The sequence below is a fragment of the Hylobates moloch genome, unplaced genomic scaffold (assembly GCF_009828535.3).
Source record: "Hylobates moloch isolate HMO894 unplaced genomic scaffold, HMol_V3 SCAFFOLD_4, whole genome shotgun sequence".
In the NCBI taxonomy this organism is placed as follows: domain Eukaryota; kingdom Metazoa; phylum Chordata; class Mammalia; order Primates; family Hylobatidae; genus Hylobates; species Hylobates moloch.
In genome coordinates, this window is record NW_026652279.1 from 100516019 (window position 1) to 100541362 (window position 25344).

Below are 25344 nucleotides of genomic sequence, written 5' to 3' on the forward strand. Positions count from 1 at the left end.
CATTTATTAAGCTTTACACTATGACCCAGGTTCTAGGTGGTTGGGACACAATGGTTCAATCCCTGTCTAGTAAATAAAACGGACACCTTAAGCGCTACAATCAAGGTGTGCACGGGGTGCTACAGAACAATACGCACACAGGAGGAGGTGGGGGGAAAGGTGAGACTTCCCAGGCAGGTGTCATCCCAGAATAACTTTTACACAGGGTGACTAAGCGAGTTAGTGACTGCGCGGAAAATGGGCTTCCAAGGTTCACAAGGCTCATGCTGCGGCTCCAGGAGCTATCTCACAGTAAGCTTACTATCATCCTTTGGGCATCTGCTTTACGGATTAGTTCATCAGGATTTAAAGGATCTTGGTTCCATGTCCTTCCCCTTCCTCACAGAGGCCGCCAGCCCGAAGCCCCTCTAGGCCCTCCTCCCTCCTGCATCTACTGGTCGCGAGCCTTTCCCTCCCCGCCCCCTTCACACAGGCCGCCCCCAGCCTCCCAACCCCCCGGTTCCGTTCCACGGGAGGCCCCGGCCTCCCTTGCCCTCTCCTCCACCGTTCTCCCCGCATCTCCCGGCTTCCCGCAAGCCGCTGGCACCGTCCCCTCAACACCCTCCGCCCACCGTCACTCCCTTCCACTGTGGGGGACCCGGCTCCCTTCTCTCTGACCCGCCGTTCTCCGCCCCTACCCACTTCCCCAGGCCTCCCGCACCACCCCCGTCCCGCAGAGCTCCCTCCCGCCCCCGCGCTTCCGGCCCCGCCCGCCCCCGCGCGGAGGACTGTGGGAGCGGCTTCCTTGGATTCCGCGCTTGGCAACGGCTCGGCGTCGCCCTTTGGCCAACCGCCGCGTCGTCCCTGGGCCCGACTGACTGTCGCCCGCTTCCCTCAGCGTGAGGTAGGAGAAGGGCGCTGGGGCCTAGTGCTTCAGGGCCCCTGGCAGCCGTGCCCCTGCGGCGTCCTGTGTGCCGCGCCCCGCCGAGGGCCTCTTCGCCCGTCTCCCGCCCGCCCCTGTCGGCCCCGGGGCGGTCTGAGGCGGGGTCCCAAATGGACTCGGCCTGCCCCTGCTTTTCTGCCTCAGGCTCCCGAGTTGTCCACTCAGAAACGCGGTCGTTGTTTCTCACATCGGTGTCCCCAGCTCACAGGCTTTTCTTGCTCCTCTGAACTGGGACGGGCGTCGCTGACCGCTTGGCAATGGCTGTCCCAAGTCCCAGTCACGCCTGACGGGGAAACTTAAAACCCAGTTGGATGACTGCGCCAGCTCTGGAATCGCACAGCAGAGACGGTGCACATTGCTCTTTAGTTTTTTTGTTAGGTAAAGCACTTGAAATTGCCTGATGAAAGTTGAATCAGGAATGAAGATAAAAGTACACAACAGAATGCAGAAAGCGCGTACTTAGCCTCACAAAGATGGAAACATTCCAAAAACGTGAAGTACTGTTGTCCCAAGATTCTTTCTAAGCCTAAAATTACACATTTACTAGTCCGATTTTCTGGTTGTGAGTTTTTTTTTTTTTTTTTTTTGAGAAACTGCAGTAGGCTTCTTGGAAGTAGACCAAGGGTGTCCAGCCACATCGGAAGAAGAATTGTCTTGGGCCACACATGAAATACACAAACACTAAGGTAGCTGATGAGCTTTAAAAAAATCGCAAAAAAAAATCTCATAATGCTTTCGGAAAGTTTACGAATTTGTGTTGGGCCCACATTCAAAGCCGTCCTGTGCCACGTGCGGGCCGGGGTTGGAAAAGCTTGAAGTGGACTGTCCATAGTCAGTAGAAGAGTATTAAAAAACATACCTTTCACTTAAAAAAAAAAAAAAAAGGCTTTGCTAGCATTTAATTTATATTAAACATAGGTGGCATCATCCCCAGATTATTTCAACATGGAAGGTTTGTTACATGTATAAGCTGCTTTGGAAATGCCTGGAGAATCCAGAAACCCTGAGTTGTATAACAACAGTTGTTCTGCCACCCATAGCTATTAGCCATGCTTGATTCCCTTCACCTTTCCTGGCCTCACTTTCCACGTCTTTTAATATTTGTATGTTCCACAAGATGTCTGTTCAACTAAAGTCTGAAGTCAAACCTTTTAAAAATCCGGTTACAACCTAGCAGAAAGGATTTCTCATTCTAAAAGTTGCTTCCTTCTATAACTTATGTGTCAACTAAACTGACTTAAATAGGATTCATAATCCGAAATTATGGTTCAGAATAGTGGTTCTCAAAGTGGTCCCCAGACCAGTAGCCTCAGCATCACTTGTGTTTGAGAACCACTGGTTTAGTATTAACTGAGCTAAAGCTTTTAATTAAAAATATTTCATATATCTTTTACCAGTGACTTTTAATACCTTTTTTTTTTTTTTTTTTGAGACGGAGTCGCGCTCTGTTGCCCAGGCTGGAGTGCAGTGGCGCAATCTCGGCTCACTGCAAGCTCCGCCTTCCGGGTTCACGCCATTCTCCTGCCTCAGCCTCCCGAGTAGCTGGGACTACAGGCGCCTGCCACCACGGCCAGCTAATTTTTTGTATTTTTAATAGAGACGGGGTTTCACCGTGTTAGCCAGGATGGTCTTGATTTCCTGACCTCGTGATCCGCCGGCTGGGATTACAGGCGTGAGCCACGACGCCCGGCCCTTTTAATACCTTTTGAAGCTATTTTGGAATGACCATTTCTGTGTGGGTGACATTTGCCCTCATAGTAGTTAATTTTCATCTTCAAAAAGTAATGAGAAATTAACTCAAAATGGACCAGTGACCTAAATATAAGGGCTAAAACTGTTAGAAAAAAAGCATAGATATAAATATTCTTGACCTTAGGCAGTTCTTTCTTAGATATTATACCAAAAGTACATGCAACCAAAGAAAAAATAAATTGTATATCATCAAAATTTAAAACTTTTGGCTGGGCGCAGTGGCTCACGCCTGTAATCCCAGCACTTTGGGAGGCCGAGGCAGGCAGATCACGAGGTCAGGAGATGGAGACCATCCTGGCTAACACGGTGAAACCCCATCTCTACTAAAAATACAAAAAATTAGCCGGGCGTGGTGGCGGGCGCCTGTAGTCCCAGCTGCTGGAGAGGCTGAGGCAGGAGAATGGCGTGAACCCGGGAGGCGGAGCTTGCACTGAGCCGAGCTCGCGCCACTGCACTCTAGCCTGGGTGACAGAGCGAGACTCCGTCTCAAAAAAAAAAAAACAAAACTTAAAACTTTTGTGCTTAAAAGGATAGTACAAAGAATGTAAAATGATGAGGTACAGAATGGGAGAAAGTATTTGTAAATCATTTATATAATGATTAGTATCCAGAATATATACAGGATCCTTATAATTCATGTGATAACTCGATTTTTAGGAATGAGCAGGCCGGGCGCGGTGGCTCACGCCTGTAATCGTGGAAGGCCGAGGTGGGCGGATCACAAGGTCAGGAGATCGAGACCATACCGACTAACACGGTGAAACCCCGTCTCTACTAAAAATACCAAAAAAAAAAAAAAAAAAAAATTACCCGGGTTTGGTGGCGGGCGCCTGTAGTCCCAGCTACTCGGGAGGCTGAGGCAGGAGAATGGCGTGAACCCGGGAGGCGGAGCTTGCAGTGAGCCGCGCCACTGCCGTCTAGCTTAGGCGACAGAGTGAGAGTCTGTCTCAAAAAAAAAAAAAAGAGCAAAAGATCTGAACAGACATTTCTCCAAAGAGATTTAGAAATGGATAATAAGCAGATGAAAAGATACTCAACATCATTAGTTATCAGGGGAATGCAAGTCAGTACTACAATGAGATACCATTTCATACTCACTAGAATTGCTATAATCAAAAACAGGAACAGTAACAAGTGTTGGCTAGGACATGGATAAATTGGAAACTTCATGCATTGCAGGTGGGATGTAAAATAGTGCAGCCACTTTGGAAAACAGTCTAACTGTTCCTCCAAAAGTTAAACATGGGGTTCCTATATGATCCAGCAATTCCTTTCCTAGATATATTCCCAGTAGAATTAGACATACATATGCATGCTAAAACTTGTACGCACACATTCATAGTGATGTTGTTCATAAAAGTCAAAAAGTGGAAACAATTCAAACATCCATTAACTAATGAATGAATAAGCAAAATGTTGCAGATGTATTATTTAGCCATAAAAAGTAATGAAATATTGATACATACTACTGCCTGGATGAACCTTGGAAGCATTATGCTAAGTGAAAGAGACCAGACACAAAAGGCTACATGTTGTGTAATTTCCTTAATATGAAATATCCAGCCAGCACTTTGGGAGGCCGAGGCGGACTGATCACGAGGTCAGGAGATCGAGACCACGGTGAAACCCCGTCTCTACTAAAAATACAAAAAAATTAGCCGGGCGTGGTGGCGGGCGCCTGTAGTCCCAGCTACTCCGAGAGGCTGAGGCGGGAGAATGGCGTGAACCCGGGAGGCGGAGCTTGCAGTGAGCCGAGATCGCGCCACTGCACTCCAGCCTGGGCGACAGAGCGAGACTCCGTCTCAAAAAAAAAGAAATATCCAGAATTGGGAAATCCATAGAGACAGAAGATAGATTAATATGGTTGCCAGGGACTGGGGAAAGGGAAGGGAGGCATGGAGAGCTGCTAACAGGCCCCATATTTCTTTATGGGATGATGAAAATGTTCTGGAATTACATACTGGGGATGGTTGCACAACCTTGTGAATATATTAAAAACCACTGAATTATGCACTTTGAAAAGTTAAATTGTATGGTATATGAATTAGAGTTCAAAAACTAATAATTTTGTTAGTATTTAAAATATATAAATAATTTTTAAAGGTTATGAGAAACCACATATATGTGGTATTATGCTGAGAAAAAGATTAAGCTGAAAATTTATTTTGTTTTTATTTATTTTTATTATTTATTTATTTATTTTTGAGACAGAGTCTGGCTCTGTCACCCAGGCAGGAGTGCAGTGGCGCAATCTCGGCCCACTGCAACCTCCTTCTCCCAGGTTGAGGCCATTCTCCTGCCTCAGCCTCCTGAGTACCTGGAATTACAGGTGCCTGCCATCATGCCCGGCTAATTTTTTTGTATTTTTAGTAGAGACGGGGTTTCACCATATTAGCCAGGATGGTCTCGATCTCCTGACCTCGTGATCTGTCCGCCTCGGCCTCCCAAAGTGCTGGGATTATAGGTGTGAGCCACTGCGCCCAGCCTAAGCTGAAAATTTCTTAGGAATTTGCTGGTGCATTTAAAATGTACAGGCCTTAAGAAAATATGTATTTGCTTTAAAGAAAATATATTTCTTGAATACTAGCAGTGCTACATTTCTTGGGTAATTAGCCCTCCTCCACCTCCCACCCCTCGAATTGCCTAAAATATTGACTTGATTTGAACGATACTTCCAGGAATCTTTGCCAGATTGTTTAGTAATTATTAGATTTATAGTATATCTATATGGTAATTTCATTTTTCCCATGCTTCTGTCCAAGTCAAAATGTAGAGATAAATCTTGAAATTTTACATTTTTATTTGGGAAGAAAGAATTGTGGTTTGAGGACCAGGTGGTCTTTGGTATGTCCAAAGAACAAAGAGAAGGTTGGAGGTTTATCAAAAGGAGAAGTGTTATGTAGCGCTCTTTGAGAAAGTTCACTGGAGCTAGTGAGGTTCTGGGAAGCTGGCAAGTTCTAATTGGTGGGTAGCTGTGGTGGGCAGAATTAGTCCTATATTTGCAGCAAGTTATCTCAGCAGCTATAAATAAAATCGGCCTCAGGTTTTAGCAGCCAGACTTGCAGAGAATTCCATTCTTCAAGCAATGTTATGTGTCCTGAGTGCCTCCCCACCAACACACCCCAGCTTCTTGACTCTGTTTTAGTTGGGTATGACAAGAATGACTCAATTTGTATGATCAGCTTTCACTCTTCTGTTTCACTTTGCTTTGATATCTCTTTTTTCTGTCTTGCATTTTTTCCCTCAACATTTCATTATGAAAAATTTCAAACATGCAGCAAGGTTTAAAGAATTTTATGTTGAATGTTACTCCTGCTACCTAGATTCCACCATTAACCTTTTTCTATAGCTGCTTTATCATGTACTTATCCATTTACCTATCTCTCAATCCATCTATCAAGCCATCTTTTTTTTTAGAGACAGAGTCTCACTCTGTCACCCAGGTTGGAGTGCAGTGGCATGATCTCAGCTCACTGCAACCTCTGCCTCCTGAGTTCAAGCGATTCTCGTGCCTCAGCCTCCCGAGTAGCTGGAATTACAGATGTACACCACCATGCCCTGCTAGTTTTTGTATTTTTAGTAGCGACGGGGTTTCACCATGTTGACCAAGCTGGTCTCAAACTCTTGACCTCAAGTAATCCACCCTTCTTGGCCCTCCGAAGTGCTGGAATTACAGGCGTGAGCTACGGCATCTGGCCTAAGCCGTCTTATAGTATTTTAAGCTAAATTACAGCTATTACACGTTCCCTGAAATACCAGCATGCATATCAATTATACAGTTCAATATTTGTTTATAGTTCTTACTTTTGAGATAAAATTTACAAAGCAGAAATCTCAGAGTACATTTGCTGAGTTTTCACAAATGCATACACTTGTGCGACTCAAACCCCTGCCAAGATATAGAACATTTATCATCACCCCAGAAAATTCTCTCATGTCCCTTTCCATTCAATCCCTACTCCCCATCCCCAAGAAGCGACCTCAGTTCTGATGGTTTTCTACCGTAAATTAGCTTTGCCTGTTTGAGAACTTCATATAAAGGAAACAGTGCATAATGTATGCTTTATGTAAGGCTTCTTTCACTTAGCATAATTGGGATTCTTTTTTATTGCTGGATAGTACTTCATTGTGTAAGTATGCCACATTTTGCTTGTCCATTTTACTGATGGGTATCTGGTTTGTTTCTGGTTTTTCGGTATTATGAATAAAGCTGTGACAAAGAAAAGAAAGGTTTAATTTGTGACAAAGAAAAGAAAGGTTTAATTTGTGACAAAGAAAAGAAAGGTTTAATTTGAAGAATGAGAGTCTCCTCTAAATTACCAGGTCCAGAGAGGTGTGGGAGTGAAACAGCAGTCACATCTTCTTTACCTTCTTGGGCTAAGTAATCATGTCTTGAAACTTGCTTGCTATTGTCACAAGTAGCTATAAATTAATCTAACAATGTCACAGTCTGGATACTATAACCCATACAATGTAGCCAATCACTAATCAACATTATTTTTGTAAACCAGTGAGAATTTCTGACAGACAGCTTTGCCCACTCCCTGCCCCGCTTTTTTGCCTTTAAAGATCTGCTTGAAACAAAGGCCGAATGGAGCGCCCGTCCAAGGCTACATGAAGTCTGAGTGTTCTGGACAGGCAGCTGTCCTCATTTTGGCTCAAGTAAACTTTTTAGAATTGTATTTTATGCCTCAATTCCTTTCTTTAGGTCGACAGCTGCTGTGAACATTCTTATATAAATCTTTGTGTAGACATATGTTTTCGTTCCTCTTGAGTAAATATTTTCAAGTGGAATTGCTGGGTGATAAAAGGTACATGTTAATTTTATGAAACTGCAAGACTTTTCTCCCAAAGTGTATCATTTTACACTCCCATCAGCAATGCACGAATACTCTGGTTGCTCCACATCTTTGCTGACATCATGTGTTGTTGATCTTTTTAATTTTACACATTCTGATGGGTATGTGGTGGTTTCTGCCTTGCATTTTAATTGACTGTTGCATACCTTTCTTCTGCACTTGATACTAAGCTCCATGAAAATCAGGATAATCAATTGTACCCCCTCTAGTGCCTGTCACTATTCTTTCAGTGTCGAAGTTGTGAAATAAATGTGAAATAAGGGCAATAACTTAAATGTTTTGACATCTAGTTTTGGGAATTTGATGTGAAAAAAATTGAAGCCATGAAAATATATATAGATAAATTTGACCAGAAATGTCATTAAATAGTTATACTTTATTGGAATTGAGAATTATTTCTGGCCTGGCGTGGTGGCTCATGCTGGTAATCCTAGCATTTTGGGAGGCCAAAGTGAGAGAATCACTTGAGCTCAAGAAATTGAGTCCAGCCTGGGCAACATAGGGAGATTCCATCTTTACAAAAAAATTCAAACTTAGTTGGGTGTGGTGGCGCAAGCCTGTAGTACCAGGGAGGCTGAGGTGGGAGGATCACTTGTGCCAGAGAGATCAAGGCTATAGTGAGCCGTGATTGTGTTACTGCATTCCAGCCTGGGCAGCAGAGCAAGATATACCTCAAAAAAAAAAAAAATTTCTTATACCAAGAACATATTTACATTGCCAGTTTTTCCTAGGTACAAATGATGCAAAATGTGCACCTGGCTCCAGAGACAGATGAAGATGATCTTTATTCCGGCTATAATGACTACAATCCAATCTATGATATCGAGGTAACAAAAGCTACTTGTTTTTTTACATTGGTCTTAGTTAACCAGCTGGTTTATGAAGACTGTGGACTTGAGAGTTCTACTTTATTATGCTTTAGATTAAATTAAGCTGATTCAAAAACCTAGGAAAGTGCTATTACAGAAGACTCTACTGACTTCCACCAAAAATAATAATTGCAGCAGAAGGAAAGATCATGAGACAGGTTACAAAAATGAATTAAGGTGAATTATATATACTTGTATTCTTCAGCACTAGCTATCCAAATGTGTAAAAGACAGATCACCTGAAGGTATTTAAAATTAGGGTTTTAAAAAAAATTCTAAAGTTGAAATGTCTTGTTTTTTTTTTTTTAATTTTTGTGAGTACATAGTAGGTGCATATATTTATGGGGAATATGGGATATTTTGATACAGGCATACAGTATGTGATAATCACATAAGGGTAAATAGGGTTTCTGTTACATCAAGCATTTATCCTTTGTGTTTCAAACAATCCGATTATATTCTTTTAGTTATTTTTAAATGTACAATTAAATTATTGACTATAGTCACCCCATTTTGCTATCAAATACTAGATCTTATGCTTTCTTTCTGTTTTTTTTTTTTTTGTACCTATTAACCATTCCCACCCCCTCCCCTGCCACTACCCTTCCCAGCCTCTGGTAATCATCCTTCTATTCTCTATCTCCTTGAGTTCAGTTGTTTTAATTTTTAGATCCCAGAAATAAGTGAAAACATGCGATGTTGGTCTTTCTGTGCCTGGCGTATTTCTCTTAATAGAATGGCCTCCAGTTCCGTCCACGTTATTGCAAATGACAGGATCTCATTCGTTTTTATGGCTAGTTTTCCACTGTATATATGTACATTTTCTTTATCCATTTGTCTGTTGACAGACACTTAGGTTGCTTCCAAATCTTGGCTATTGTGAATACTGCGGCAGCAAACATGGGAGTGCGGATATCTTTTTGATATACTGTGATATAGTTTGTATATTTATCCCCACCAACATCTCATGTTGAATTGTAATACCCAGCATTGGAGGTGAGACCTGGTGGGAGGTGACAGGATCATGAGAGTGGATTTCTCATGAATGGTTTAGCATTATCTTCTTGGTGCCATCCTCACCCCATGTGATGTGACTGCTCCCATTTTGCCTTTTGTCATGAGTGAAAGCTCCCTGAGGCCTCCCCAGAAACTGAGCAGATACTGATGTCATGCTTGTACAGCCTGCAGAACTATGAGCCAATCAAACCTCTTTTCTTTATAAATTACCCAATCTCAGGCATTCTTTGATGCAAAAGAAACTGCAGTTTTTGCCATTTTAATTGCAAAACTGCAATTACTTTTGCACCAACCTAATAGCAATGCAAGAACAACCTGGTACATACTGATTTATTTTCTTTTGAGTATATTTCTAGCAGTGGGATTGTTGGATCATATGATAGATGTATTTTTAGTTTTTTTAGGAACCTCTAAACTGTTCTCCATAGTGGTTGTACTAATTTACATTCTCACTAACAGTATATGAGGGTTCCCTTTTCTCCACATTCTCACCAGCATTTGTTATTACCTGTCTTTTGGATAAAAGCCATTTTAACTGGAATGAGATGACATCTCATTGTAGTTTTGATTTCCATTTCTCTGATGGTCAATAATGTTGAGCACTTTTTCATATACATGCTTGCCATTTGTATGTCTTCTTTTTAGAATTATCTATTCAGATCTTTTGCCCATTTTTAAATCAGATTATTAGATTTTTTCCTATAGAGTTGTTTGAGTTCCTTACACATTCTGGTTATTAACCCCTTGTCAGAGGGATAGTTTATAAATATTTTCTCCCATTCTGTGGGTTGTCTCTTCACTTCGTTGATTCCCTTGTTGTGCAGAAGCCTTTTTAACTTGATGTGATCTCATTTGTCCATTTTTGCTTTGATTGCCTGTGTTTGTGGGGTATTACTCAATAAATCTTTGCCCAGTCCAGTGTCCTGGAGAGTTTCCCTAGTGTTTTCTTTTAGTAGTTTCATAGTTTGAGGTCTTAGATTTCTAAGTCCTTAATCCATTTTTATTTGATTTTTGCATATGGTGAGAGATAAGGGTCTAGTTTCATTCTTCTGCATATGGATATTCAGTTTTCTCAGCACCATTTATTGAAGAGACTGTCTTTTCCCTAATGTATGTTTCTGGCACCTTTGTCAAAAATGAGTTCACTGTAGATGTCTAGATTTGTTTCTGGGTTCTCTATTCTGTTCCATTAGTCTGTCTGTTTTTATGCCAGTATCATGCTGTTTTGGTTACTGTAGCTCTGTAGTATAATTTGAAGACAAGTAATGTAATTCTTCCAGTTTTGTTCTTTTTGCTCAAGACAGCTTTGGCTATTCTGGGTCTTTTGTAGTTCTATATAGACTTTAGGATGTTTTCTTCTGTTTCTGTGAAGAATGACATTGGTATTTTGATAGGTATTGCACTGAATCTGTAGATTACTTTGGGTAGTATGGACATTTTAACCATACTGGTTTTTCCAATCTATGAACATGAAACATCTTTCCATTTTCTTATGTCCTCTTCAGTTTCTTCCACCAATGTTTTACAGTTTTCATCGTAGAGATTTTCACTTCTTTGGTTAAGTTAATTTCTAGATATTTAATTTTATTTGTAGATATTCTAAATGAGATTACTTTCTTGATTTATTTTCCAGATTGTTCACTTTTGGCATATAGAAATGCTACTGATTTTTGTATGTTGATTTTGTGTCCTGCAACCTTACTAAATTTATCAGTTCTAATAGTTTTTTGGTGGAGTCTTTAGGTTTTTCCGAATACAAGATCATATCATCTACAAACTAGGGTAATTTGACTTCTTCCTTTCCGGTTTGGATGCCCTTTATTTCTTTCTCTTGCCTGATTGCGCTAGCAAGGATTTCCAGTACTATGTTGAATAACAGTGGTGACATTGGTCATCCTTGTCATGTTCCAGATCTTAAAGGAAAGGCTTTCAGTTTTTTTTCATTCAGTATATTAGTTGTGAGTCTGTTACATGACATTTTTCATGTTGAGGTATGTTTCTTCTATACACAGTTTTTTTTTAGGGTTTTTATGAAGGGATGTTGAATTTTACCTAATGCTTTTTCAGCATCAGTTGAAATGATCATGTGGTTTTTGTTCTTTATTCTGTTGATATGATGTATCACATTGATTGATTTGCATAAGTTGATCCATCCTTGCATCCCTGGGCTAAATCCCACTTGGTGATGATGAATGATCTTTCTAATGTATTGTTGAATTCGGTTTGCTAGTGTTTTGGTGAAGATTTTTGCATCAATGTTCATCAGGGATGTTGATCTATAATTTTCTTTCTTTGATGCATCTTTGTCAGGTTTTGGTATCGGTAATACTGGCCTTATAGAATGAGTTTGGAAGTATTTCCTCTTTCTCTGTTTTTCGGAGTAATTTGTGTAGGATTTATTATATTAGTTCTTCTTTAAATGTCTGGTAAAATTCAGCAGTGAAGCCATCAGGTGCCGAGCTTTTCTTTGCTGGGAGACTTTTTATCATGGTTTCAGTCTTGTTACTTCTTTTTTTTTTTTTTTTTTTTTTTTTTTTGAGATGGCGTCTCGCTCTGTAGCCCAGGCTGGAGTGCAGTGGTGCAATCTTGGGTCACCGCAAGCTCTGCCTCCCAGGTTCACGCCATTCTCCTGCCTCAGCCTCCCGAGTAGCTGGGACCACAGGTGCCTGCCACCATGCCTGGCTAATTTTTTGTATTTTTTTTTTAGTAGAGACAGAGTTTCACCATGTTAGCCAGGATGGTCTCGATCTCCTGACCTCATGATCTGCCCTCCTCGGCCTCCCAAAGTGCTGGGATTACAGGCGTGAGCCACCACTCCTGGCCCAGTCTTGTTACTTCTTTTTTTTTTTTTTTTTTTTTCAGTCTTGTTACTTCTTATTGGTCTGTTCAGGTTTTGGATTTCTTCATGGTTCAATCTTGGTAGGTTGTATATGTCTAGGAATTTATCTGTTTCTTCTGGGTTTTCAATTTATTGGTATATGGGTGCTCATAGTGGCCTCTAGTGATCCTTCAAATTTCTGGGTTTTTTTTTGTTGTTGTTGTTGTTTGAGACAGAGTCTCGCTCTGGTTGCCCAGGCTGGAGTGAAATGGCGCAATCTCAGCTCACTGCAACCTCTGCCTCCCGGGTTCAAGCGATTCTCCTGCCTCAGCCTCCCGAGTAGCTGGGATTACAGGCATGTGCCACCATGCCCAGCTAATGGTGTATTTTTAGTAGAGATGAGGTTTTACCATGTTGGTTAGGCTGGTCTTGAACTGCTGATCTCAGAAGATCTGCCCGCCCAGGCCTCCCAAAGTGCTGGGATTACAGGTGTGAGCCACTGCATCCAGCTGATCCTTCACATTTCTATGGTATCAGTTGTAATGTCCCTTTTTTATCTCTGATTTTACTTATTTTGGTCTTCTCTCTTTCTTTGTAGTTAGTCTGGCTAACGATTTGTCAATTTTATCTTTTCACAAAACCAACTTTTTGTTTTGTTGATCTTTTATATTGTCATCTTTGATTCATTTTCATTTATTCTGCTCTGATACTTATTATTTTCTTTTATTAACTTTGGGTTTGGTTTGCTTTGCTTTTCTAGTTCTTTGAGACGCGTCATTAGGTTATTTGAAGTTTTTCTTCTTTTTTGATGTAAACACTTACAACTATAAACTTCTCTCTTAATACTGCTTTCACGGTATCCCACAGCTTTTGGTGAAGCCAGCCAGGCTTGTATCCTTTCCTTAAGTCAACCAGTTCCCCTGGGCCCTGGGCAGGTCCCGAGATGCTGTCTGGGAGCCAGGGCCTGGAGTCAGAATCCTTAGAAATTTCCTTGGTGCTCTATTCTTCTGCTGCTGAGCTGGCACTGAAACCATAAGACAAAGTCCTTCCCACTCTTTCCACCCTTTTCCCCAGGCAGCAGATTCTCTCCTGTGTCTGTCACCACAACAGACCCGCAGAGAGTACCGCCAGGTTATCGCCAATGTTCACTTAAGGCCCAAGGGCTATTCCTTCAGGTTTTGGTGAATTCTGCCAGGCCTGGGACTCACCCTTCAAGGCAGTGGGTGTCCCTCTGGCTCAGGGTAGGTCCAGAAATGCTATCCAAGAGCCAAGGCCTAGAATCAGGGACCCTAAGAACCCACTTGATGCTCTAACCCACTGTGGCTGAGCTGATACCTAAGTTGCAAGACAAAGTCCCCTTTACTCTCCCCTCTTCTCATCTCAAACAGAAGCAGTCTCTCTTTGTAGCCACCACAGCTGTGAATGTGCTGGGTCGCACCTGAAACCAGTATATCTCAGAGTCTCACCCAAGTCCCACTATACGTACTACCTGGTTATTGCTGCTGATTATTCAGGACCCAATGGCCCTTTATTCAGCAGTGATGAATCCTGCCATGACTGGGTTCTTTCCTTCAAGGGAATTTAGTATAAATCAGGAAAACCATTGAAACCTCCTCATTCTCCCAATTATAAAATTAAGAAATGCTAATCATGGAAACAAAAACTAGTAATCCCATCAGTCAGAAATAACTACTGTCAACATTTTAAACATTTTTTTCTTTGTCTTTCCTTCATGTATACATACACAGTTTTCTTTTAGTATGTTTGGAATTGAACTAGTAATTACTTTTCTGTTTACTTTTTTACATTCAACTACATCATAAGCAGTGTCTCATGATACTAAATATTTAAATAAATATTACTTTAATGACTACATAATATTAAAAACATATAGGTGATTAGAAGTATTTTCTCCACCAGACGTGGGGACTCACACCTATAATCCCAGCACTTTGGGAGGCTGAGGTGGGCAGCTCATTTGAGGTCCGTAGTTCAAGACCAGCCTGACCAACATGGTGAAGTCCCGTCTCTACTAAAATACAAAAATTAGCCAGCCATGGTGGCGGGCACCTGTAATCTCAGCTGCTTGGAAGGCTGAGGCAGGAGAATAGCTTGAACCCAGGAGGTGGAGGTTGCAGTGAGCCAAGATCATGCCATTGCACGACAGAGCGAGACTCCCTCTCAAAAAAAAAATTAAAAAAACTAAAGAAGTATTTTCTCATGATAGGATATTTTTTCCTGTTTTCTGCTGTTGTAGATAACATTGTAGTGAAAAAATTTATGCGTAAATAATTTTCTATGTTTTGATCAAACTACCTGGGATAGAGTCCCAGAAATGGAATTAATGGATCATGGAGATTATCTTTTTTTTTTTTTTTTTTTTTTGAGACGGAGTCTCGCTCTGTAGCCCAGGCTGGAGTGCATTGGCGCGACCTCTGCTCACTGCAAGCTCTGCCTCCCAGGTTCACGCCATTCTCCTGCCTCACCCTCCTGAGTAGCTGGGACTACCAGCGCCTGCCACCACGCCTGGCTAATTTTTTGTATTTTTAGTAGAGACGGGGTTTCACTGTGTTAGCCAGGATGGTCACGATATCCTGACCTCGTGATCCACCCACCTCAGCCTCCCAAAGTTCTGGGATTACAGGCGAGAGCCACCGCCCCGGCCTGAAGATTATCATTTTTAACGCACCAGGGACACTTCCTACCTCCTCAGGTTGTTGCATTGTGGCTGCATAACTTAATGTGAAGTGAATACTCAGAATATCAGACCCAAAAATAAATTAGACAGTGAAGTAAAAATAATTTTTGGCTTATGCTTGGTTTTCTTTGATCTTAACTATAATAATAAGTTCAATAAATAATGAATTTCTTGCAGCAGTGGCTTAAGATATTCATAGAAGATGGAATTTGTTAACAAAGTGACAAAGATTTCCAAAAGTTGTATAAGTTTGGTGTTTGTAATTGGAGAATTTGTTGACTGTCCTTTTTAGTTTGTCATTTAGTTAGGATTTACTGAGCTGATTAACCAAATTTTACTAATAATTTAGGAATCTTAAGGGAAATTTTTTTACCCAAAGATCTGCTAAAGTAGAAGATAATAATAATAAATTATGTTGAAGGTTACCTTCGGATTTATACTTCATTCAAAAGTCTTTAGTTTCTGTGGGTGACTGAGAATTGTGTAATTTTATGTAGTTGATATGGAAGGTTACAAAGATAATTTAGGCTGGGCACAGTGGCTTATGCCTGTAATCCCTTTAGGAGGCTCAGGGGTGGATCACTTGAGCTCAGTTTGAGACCAGCCTGGGTAACACGGCAAAATCCTGTCTCTAAAAAAATACAAAAATTAGCAGGTTGTGGTAGTGTGTGCCTGTAGTCCCAGCTCCTAGGGAGACTGAGATGGGACAATCACCTGAGCCTGGGAAGTTGAGGCTGCAGTGAGCTGTGATTGCACCACTGTACTCCAGCCTGGAGGTTGGAGTGAAACCCTGTCCCAAAAAAGAAAAAAAAAAAAGATAATTTAAAGTAAAAATTAAAGAAGAAGGCTTGTATGCAATAAAATTGTGTTTTAAAAGCATTGTATTAGCATCCTGGTAATATAAACATTTTATTTTGATTATTTTCAAATTTTAAAAAAGTTAATTGATAGTGACTTTATTTTTTATGTATTGTTTATTTTTAAAATAATTGACAAGTATATTTTGTGGGAAGTAGATTGAAATAAATCAGAGGCAAGGATGAGAACTGCATTTAATATGTCTGAAGGGTTAAAGCCAGAGTGTGTGTTAGAGAAGGGGAAGTAGGAAATACAGGATGGTTGGAAGATTGGCTGTTGGTGAGACTGGGTGCTTTTGAGAGACTATAAAAATGGTATTTTGTTCAGGAAACACAAGAACCTTTATATCCTGCCCTTGATTAGTGTTCTTTTCCTCAAATTTCCTGAAGGGGAATGTAAGTACATTTCAGGAATCAGCAAAGCAAAATAACATTTTATTTCTACTAAGATGTTGATTCCAAATGGCAGTGCAGGTTGGACTTGTTGAGCCCCCCCATTTGCTTAGATTAGCTCCAGTCTGTGTCTCAGACTTGACCTCTCCATGAAAAATCCTTTTCATTTGGGCAGATGGAAATGGCACCAAAGACAGTGCCCCCTGCTTGTAGAAAATATGGCCTTTTCTATCCTGAGGCTTTATCAGGTAGGGTGGGAGAAGAGGAGAAAGACAGGAGGATGGTGGGGAGAGAGAGAGAAAGAGAGATGTAAATCTCAATTCCAAGCCACCAGGAAAAAAAACAGAAGAAAGGCCACATCCTTGTATACTTGATGTTTCAACCTGGCATTGTGATGCCACTCATTAAAACTGTAGCCAATAAGATATCCATAAAATTGGCTAACATGACCAGTACTCCTCATTCTAGGAGAGGAAGGAGGTTTGCTATTCTGGGTAGTGTGAAGTGGGGAGATTTGAGGTAAGAATCCGTTCGTCCCTACCTAGATGTCCCTACCTAGTTGGCAAAAGATGAATTATAGAGGCTCTTGAGTACCAAACAGGAGTTTAAACTTATTTTTTCCCCCAATTCTTACTCTGTGTTGAATGTTAAATTTGCGTTTTCGTTTTAGGAATTGGAGAATGATGCAGCTTTTCAGCAAGCTGTGAGGACTAGTCATGGCAGAAGACCTCCAGTAAGTTAAAAAAAATTTTTTTTAATTGTGGTAAAAAATACATAACATGAAATTTACCAAATTAACCATTTTCACCTGTATATTCCTGTAGTGTTAAAGATTATAACCATCACTAAGTTTAGATGGTAGTGAAACAGATCTTCAGAAGTTTTTCATCTTGTATATCTGAAAGTCTGTATCCATTAAACAAAAACTTCCCATTTTCTCCTACTTCCAAAGTCCCTGTAACTACCATTCTACTTTCTATTTCTATGAATTTGACTAATTTAGATACGTTACATAAGTGGAGTCTCAGAATATTTGTCTTTTTGTGACTGGCTTATTCACTTAGTATAATGTCCTCAAGGTTCATCCATGTTGTAGCATGTGACAGAATCTCCTTCCTTTTTAAGTTTGAATACTATTCCATTGTATGTTTATACCACATTTTGTTTATTCATTCATCTGTCAATGAACACTTGTTCATTTTTGTTATTCAGTTGTAGGAGTTCTCTATATATTCTGGATATTAATGTCTTATCAGATGTATGATTTGCAAATATTTTCTTTCATTTTGTAGATTGCTTTTCACACTGATGTGTCCTTTGATACACCAAAGTTTTTTAGTTTGGTATAGTCCCAGTTGTCCATCTTTACTTTTGTTGCTTGTGCTTTTGGTGTCATATTCAAGAAATAATTGCCAAGAACAATGTCATGAAGCTTTTCCCCTATGTTTTCTTCTAGCATTTTTGTAGTTTTAGGTCTTAACATTTAGATCTTTAATCCATTTTGTGTTCATTTTTATATATGGTATAATATAAAGTTCCAAATTCATTATTTTGCACATGGATATTTAGTTCTCCCAACACTATTTGCTGTACAGACCATCCTTTCCCTATTGAATGGTCTTGGCACCATTGTTGAAGATCATTTAACCATATATGTAAGGGTTTGTTTCTGGGCTTTCTATGCTGTTCTGTTGGTCTGTTTGTCTGTCTTTATGCCAGTAACCATACTGTTTTGATTAGTGTAGCTTTGTAATATGTTTTAAAATCAGGAAATGTGAACCTTCCAACTTTGTTCTTCTTTTTCACAATTGTTTTAGCTACTTGGGGTCCCTTGATATTATATATGAATTTTAGGATGAATCTCTATTTCTGTAAAAGAAAAAAAAAAAGTCATTGGGATAGTAAGGATTTGATAAGGATTGTATTGAATACACTGGGTAGTATGGACATCTTAACAATATTAAGTCTTTCAGTCTATGAGCCTATGAACACAGGATGCCTTTCCATTTGTTTATGTCTTCTTTAATTCATCAATGTTTTATAGTTTTCAGTGTATCTAGTAGGTGAATTTTAAATTATTTGAGATCAAATGATTTCTTACGTTATTCAAACTGTAAACATTATTTTTATTAGGCATCAGAATATTGTTTACCTAAAACATTCATTGTTTTAAAAATATTTGCTTTTCTGATTTTTAAAGTGGCATAAATATTGATCCCTCAAAACATTGGGGCTTAATTTACAGATTACCCTTCCTTGTATTAATATTAATACTCAATTTTCTATGAGTACATGAATTGCTAGAGTAGTTTTTTTAGTATTAGTATTAAGGTTTTTGTATGTGTCATACAAAGCATAGACATCTGCCTTTCACAGTGCATGAAATCTGCCAAGCTTTGTTTGTAGTTGAAAATAAACAAGGTTGACACTAAGTAGTGAAGTAGAGAAAGTTCTATCCCTAATGTTCTATGTCTAATACTCCTTTTTTGAGTGCTGCTTCTCCCTACCTATCTAATACTGTATGGCAGTGGCTCTCAGCTGGGGGCACTTGTGCCCCCCCACCAGGGACATTTGGCAATGCTTGGAGAGATATTTTCGGTTGTCACAACTTGAGTGGGTGCTACTGGCACCTAGTGGGTAGCAGCCAGAGATGCTGCTAACCCTTCTGCAATGCATAGGCCAGCAGCCCCCAGTAATAAAGAGCTATCCAGCCCAAACTCCTTTGCTTTAGGTGAAGTGTCCTTCTGCTATTATCTTCCCTCGCTTTGTCATGTTCTCCTGTCCTCCCTGTCCTATGTACTTATCTAGCAAAAATAAATCATTGTGAGTAGTTTGCCCATCTCATTTAGGGTGAATGCATTTAGTGTGGTTCCTTGTAATGAGTTTGGCTAAATCACTGCACAGGTAGAGGACACAGTCAGTCCTCCACAAGACCACTTCCACTTCTGACACCAACTGCAAGTTCATGGTTCCCAGAACCATCCTCAGGCTTGATAATTCTCTGGAAAGACTCAAAGAACTCACTGAAATCTCCTATACTTACAGTTTAATCATGGGAAGGATACAAATTAAAATCCACCAAGGGAAGAGATGCATAGAGCAGGGCCTAGGAGTGGTCCAAACAGAGAGCTTCTGATTATCCTCTCCCTGTGGAGCAAGACATGGCAGTACCTTTTTCTAACCACAGTGTGACAGTACTTGAAGAGTATTGCCAACCAGGGAATCCTACCCGAGACTTTGGTGTTCATAGTTTTTTTTTTTTTTTTTTTTTTTTTGAGACGGAGTCTCGCTCTGTCGCCCAGGCTGGAGTGCAGTGGCGCAATCTCGGCTCACTGCAAGCTCCGCCTCCCGGGTTCACGCCATTCTCCTGCCTCAGCCTCTCCGAGTAGCTGGGACTACAGGCGCCCGCCAACACGCCCGGCTAATTATTTTTGTAGTTTTAGTAGAGACGGGGTTTCACCGTGGTCTCGATCTCCTGACCTCGTGATCCGCCCGCCTCGGCCTCCCAAAGTGCTGGGATTACAAGCGTGAGCCACCGCGCCCGGCCCTGGTGTTCATAGTTTTTACTGAGGCTTGATCACATACCACCCACCATGCCAACCTTTAGTCTCTAGTCCCGGAGGTTTGGGCTAGTAACTCCAGAAGCTGATGTGTCCCAAAGCTCCCATTGTGAATCACATTGATAGACTGACCAGTGGCCAAAGCCGGAGCAAACAAAGACACTCCTGTCAGGCAGAGCATTTCAGGGGTGTAGAAGTCATCTCCTAGGAGCCAACAACAGAGGCCAGAGCTCTCTTTGAGTAAAGTTAATTCTTCACTACACATTCTAAAACCCATATTTTATTTATTTATTTAATTCTTTTACAACCCATATTTTAATTTTGAAGTTACCTTCATTATGGGAAGAAAAACCATAGGCTCTGAGTCCTTGCACTAGGCTAGTGATTACACTGTAAGCTTTTCAAATAGGCAGATTATCTTATTCATCATTCTTTTCCTTGTCTACTTAAGTGTTCCATACATCTTTATTGACTAACTTAGTAAATCAGTTAACTTTGTCTTCAATTAAGTGATTTCAGGGATCACATAACAGGTGATAATTTTGCCAGGTGGCCCTTCAAAAGATCTTTAGAAATGACTTTGGAGATTCTTATTTTATAGATGAGGAAACCGAAGCCTAGAAAAGCCAAGGTCTCACAGTTATCTGTAACTGGGATAGTGTGTGGGTCATTTGATCCTCTGTTGAATGATACTTTCATCACATCCTACTTGTTATATTAAATGGGAAAAAGTTTTATACTTTTCATATGAAATATCTTACAGGTTCACTTAAGAGGACAAAATTCTAGTTGCTCCTAAGGAGCTTACAATCTTCAGAAGGAAAATTAAATGGACACACTTAGATATTACAAGGCATGAAGTAATAAATTATAATAAAAGAGTATAAATTGCTATGGAATTTCAAAGAGAGATTATTTACCACTAGTTGGGAAAATCAGAAGAGGTTGCTTAGAAGATAAATTAAGAGTTGATTATTATGGGATATGTAGACTTGAGATTGACCTTGAGATACAGGAGAAAAGGGCATTGCAGGTAAGGGTACAAGATGAATGAGGGAAGAGAGTGTAGGAGCTGCCTAATGCTAACAACAAAACACAAAACGAGATTTAGTCATTAGGTACTAGTTAAAAAAATAATGGTCATCCCCTCAGTTTGTTCTCATGGAAGAAGTTGCGGAGACCCATATCCTTCCTTTTCAGTTTTTTCTTAAGACCTGGAGCCAACCTTATCAAGCATGAGTTTAAGCCCTGAAACATGTATACAAATTAAAATACCTTCCAATGTCTAAAGTTCACCTAACAACTTTATATGTTATCACCTATAATTCAGGTATTTGTTTTCCTACAGAATTAACATATATGTATGTTTTTTCCCATATTTTTTACCTCTAATTACATTTTCATTATGATTCAGTTCAAAATATTTTGTAATTTCCATGGATATTTCTTCTTTGACCTGTGGGTTATTTAGAAGTATATTTCTTAATTTCCAAACACAATACATTTTTCTAGTTATCTCTGTGTTACTGATTTCTAGTTTTATTCTTAGATAGGGAACATAATCTGTATGCTTTCAATTTTTTGAAATCTGTTCATGTCCCAAACGCATTCTTAAAGAATATATGTTCCACGATGGGTACAGTGTAATATGTCAGTTAGGTAAAATGTGTTAATGGTTTTGTTTAGATGTTCAGTATTCTTACTGATCTTTTGTTTGCCTACTTTTTTTTTTTCTTTCTTTCTGAGACCAAGTCTCACCCTCTTGCCCAGGCTGAAGTACAGTGGCATGACCTTGGCTCACTGCAACCTCCACCTCCTGGGTTCAAGCGATTCTCGGGCCTCAGCCTCCTGAGTAGCTGAGACTACAGGCATGAGCCACCACACCCGGCTAATTTTTGTATTTTTAGTAAAGACGGAGTTTCACCATGTTAGTCAGGCTGGTCTCAAATTCCTGACCTCAGGTGATCCACCCACCTCAGTGTCCCAAAGTGCTGGGATTACAAGCATGAGCCACTGCGTCTGGCCTACTGGTTCTATTTTTAATGAGAAAGTGTGATCAATTCTTGTACTCTGGTTGTGGGTTTGTATTTTTTTTAGGTTTTTGCTTTATATATATGGAGCAGAGATATTTAGAATTGCTATATTTTCATAGTAAACTGAGCCTTTTATTGTTACGAAGTATGCCTCTATCTCTAGTAATGCTTTTTGTCTGTTTGTAAGGTATTAATAATTTGTTATAGCTATACAAGCTCTTTGTCTAGCATTTTTATTGTATGTCTTTCCTGTCTTTTTACTTCCAACTTTTCTATATCAATTTATTTAAAATGTAATTCTTATCAGCAGCATGTGATTGGTTTTTATTTTTTTAATAGTCTGACAATCTTATTATTTTAGTTAAGTATTTATTCCACTTACATTTAATGAAGTTATTGATTTCCTTTAAATTTGCTATCTTACTATTTGCTTTTGTTTTTTCCTGGCTCTTGTATATTTCATTTTCTCTCCTTACTTGCCTTCTTTTTTGCTTGTTTTTTATTATTCCATTTTCTTTTTCTGTTATCTTGGTAGTTTACATTCTCTGACTATTAGTGTTTCCCTAAATATTATGATACTCATCTTTAACTTTTTAAAATCTAGTATAAATTAATAGTTTTACTACTGCCTGGACAGTGCCGGGATTTTATATTATTTTTAGCTATTTTTCAGTTCTAGAATTTCCATGTATATTCCTTTTTTATAGTTTTTAGTTCATTTTCAGTTGCTGTTACTAATCTTTTAATTTATTGATCATGTTATGCATAGTTATGTTAAAGTCTATGTCTGATATTTCCATTATATGTATCCACTTCTGAGTTTCTTTCTATTCTTTTGTTTATCTTGGCTTTTGGTTAGGTAGTCTTGCCTCTTGTATGTCTGGTTGGTTTTAATTGAGAGACATTATAAATGAAAAATTTTAGAGACACTTTATGGCTCTATGTCTGCACTACTCAGTATGAGAGACACTAGCCACATGAAACTATTTACATTTAAATTATTTAAAACTAAAATAAATAAATTCTTGTTGTATTGCTTACATTTCATATGTTCAACAGCCTTGTGTGGCCAATGGCTGTTTATCAGAAAGGGCAAATACAGAACTTTTCCATCACTACAGAAAGTTTATTGGATAGCACGGTGCTAAAGGATCTTATCTTTCACTGGAAAGAATTTACTTTTACTTATGGTACTAGCAGCAGTAGGAATCCATGGTCACCTTAATCCAGTCAGGTTTGAGATGATTCTGAATTGGATGTCAGCCCTTATGAGGGCTAGTATACTATTATTTACCTTTTAGTCTTAGAGTATAGCCTTTTGAGATCACAATCTAAAGCCGGGAGGATTACCGGGGCTGCGTTCTTGGCAGGCCCTCATCTCCAGTGTTTATCCCCTCAGGCTGTGAGTCTCAAAAGCTGTGTCCAGTGACTCAGACTTGCCTTTGGAATTAACAGATGCCTCTAGGAGGAAAGCAGGCCTAAATGCGGGCTCACCTCTCTAGCCTTCCTGTCTCTTCCTTATTTTCAGACCTTGTAATTCTTCACTGTCTTGATGGTTCCCTAATGTATTCACACTTAAAAAAAAAAAAATTTTGACCCCATGTATATTTTTTAATAGTTCTTAGTGAGAAGGTTTTTAAAAACAGTCCATCATAGCCGAAAGTAGAATTCCTCCATGAGTGATATTTAATAAATATTTCTAACAATTCTGCCTAACAACTAATATTTTTAGTATACTTTCACTGATGTGCTCCTATTTGATTCTAACTACAATTTTGTGATCCATATACTTTGTATTCTTATTTAAAAGATGAGAAAACTGTAGGTTCAAAGAGATTAAATAAAGGTATCTGTTGTAGGGATAGCTGAGATTCAAACCCAAGTTCTCAGACCCCAAATCTTGTGTCTATTGTTTGGCCTAGTGGCTAGTAGTAATAATTATGCAATAAAATGTTTAATTCGTGATGGTTGCAAGTATGAAAAAAATCTTTCTTATCGGCACTTCAAATCGTTCAAAAGTCCCCTTTCTCCTTTAAAATGAATTCCAGAATGAGTCTCCTTCTCACGTAATTAAAATGCCTGAGCTCCCTAATATTTAAGATAATTTAAAAGAAATCATTCTAAGTATTATAGAAATATTTCTTTATTGATGAGTCTATATTTTCTATTTCTTTTCCAGTTTTCTATTATATAGTTCAGTCTGAATCCTGTTAACTATGTTCTTTTTCCTCCCCAAGATAACTGCTAAAATATCAAGCACGGCAGTTACTAGACCTATAGCTACTGGATATGGGGTAGGTTTTTGTAAGCTGAAAATATTTAGATGCTTTTTCTCATACAATAGTTCACTTTAGGCAGTTCTGAATAATTTTATTATATCTTAGGTCATAACCCAAATATATTTTCTATTTTGGATACTTACGAACATTATACAAGTCTAGTGTGATCAATAAATTTGAATATTCTAGTCATTTTGATTTGCAAGTATTGGAAAATATTTTATTACCTTTTTCCGTTTGTAAACCCTGTGTTCGTTGACTTCCTTTCATTTTCTACATGATACAACCAAGTCTCATGTATTCCATTCATATATTTTATGTGAAGTTAGATTTTATATAAATGTAATAGTGTATATAATTGGGAAACATTTACTAATTAACAAATATAAAATTTAAGAAAAGTGTTTCAGAAGTGTATATTTGGGTCTTACATTAGAAGGCTTTGGAGGAAAGATATATCAAACTCTATAAAAGTTATAAACTTTTTAATCTTGTTCAAATTACCTGTAATTTGGGTGTTTTAGGTTATATGAAATAACAGGAATGAGAAAAATGGAAGAATTAGGTGGAATAGCTTTTCTTAGTCAAAAAAATATCTTCAGAACCTAGAGGTCCAGGGCACTTGCCTTCATAATGTTCCTTTATATGAGTGAAGAAAGTAGCCTTCTACATAATATAACCGTGTGTCATATGAAACATGCTTTTATTAGTTAGCCTGAGTGTGTATTACTCATAAATTTGATTTTTGGTGGTGTTTCAGAATAAGAGCAAACTTTTTCCATGAAGGGCTAGATATTTTAGGCTTTGCAGATCATATGGTCTCTGTTGCTACTATCCAGCTCTGCATTTGTAAAGCAAAAGCAGCCACAGGCAATGTGCAAAGGAATTGGGCATGGCTATGTTCCAGTAAAACTTTATTTACAAAGGCTACGGGTTGTAGTTTGCTGCTCCGGTTTTATAGTTTTATAGTTTTACCCTATATGCCCAGGAGGTATAAGGAATAAATTATGTTTGTTTATTTGCCGATAGAATGAAGAAAACTTCTATAACTTGGCTTAAACATTTAAGGTAGATATTTTTAGGAATCTTTTTAACTTAACTTTTCTGTTTACTAGTCCAAGACATCTCTGGCATCATCAATAGGAAGACCAATGACAGGGGCTATTCAGGTATCTCTATTGCATGCGTGTTCATTTTGTGCCTTTCTTGTGACTTGGAATTTACTACCAAATTTTTTTTACTTTATTATATTATTTTAAAATGTTAAAGAAGGTATTACTTATATAG

At 39.1% G+C, this 25344-nt stretch overlaps 1 protein-coding gene across 1 annotated transcript in view; it reads left to right on the plus strand.

Annotated features, from left to right (window-relative positions):
- The first annotated feature begins 793 nt into the window (after nucleotides 1-793).
- Nucleotides 794-25344, plus strand: part of IFT88 (intraflagellar transport 88) — a 109037-nt gene continuing 84486 nt past the window's right edge. Inside the window, exons 1-7 of the mRNA XM_058438160.1 lie at nucleotides 794-883; nucleotides 1301-1419; nucleotides 1513-1608; nucleotides 8265-8360; nucleotides 16856-16918; nucleotides 24016-24072; nucleotides 25173-25226. Coding sequence (XP_058294143.1) covers nucleotides 1588-1608; nucleotides 8265-8360; nucleotides 16856-16918; nucleotides 24016-24072; nucleotides 25173-25226 — 291 coding nt within the window. The 5' untranslated portion in view covers nucleotides 794-883; nucleotides 1301-1419; nucleotides 1513-1587. The remainder of the gene's footprint in view (nucleotides 884-1300; nucleotides 1420-1512; nucleotides 1609-8264; nucleotides 8361-16855; nucleotides 16919-24015; nucleotides 24073-25172; nucleotides 25227-25344) is intronic.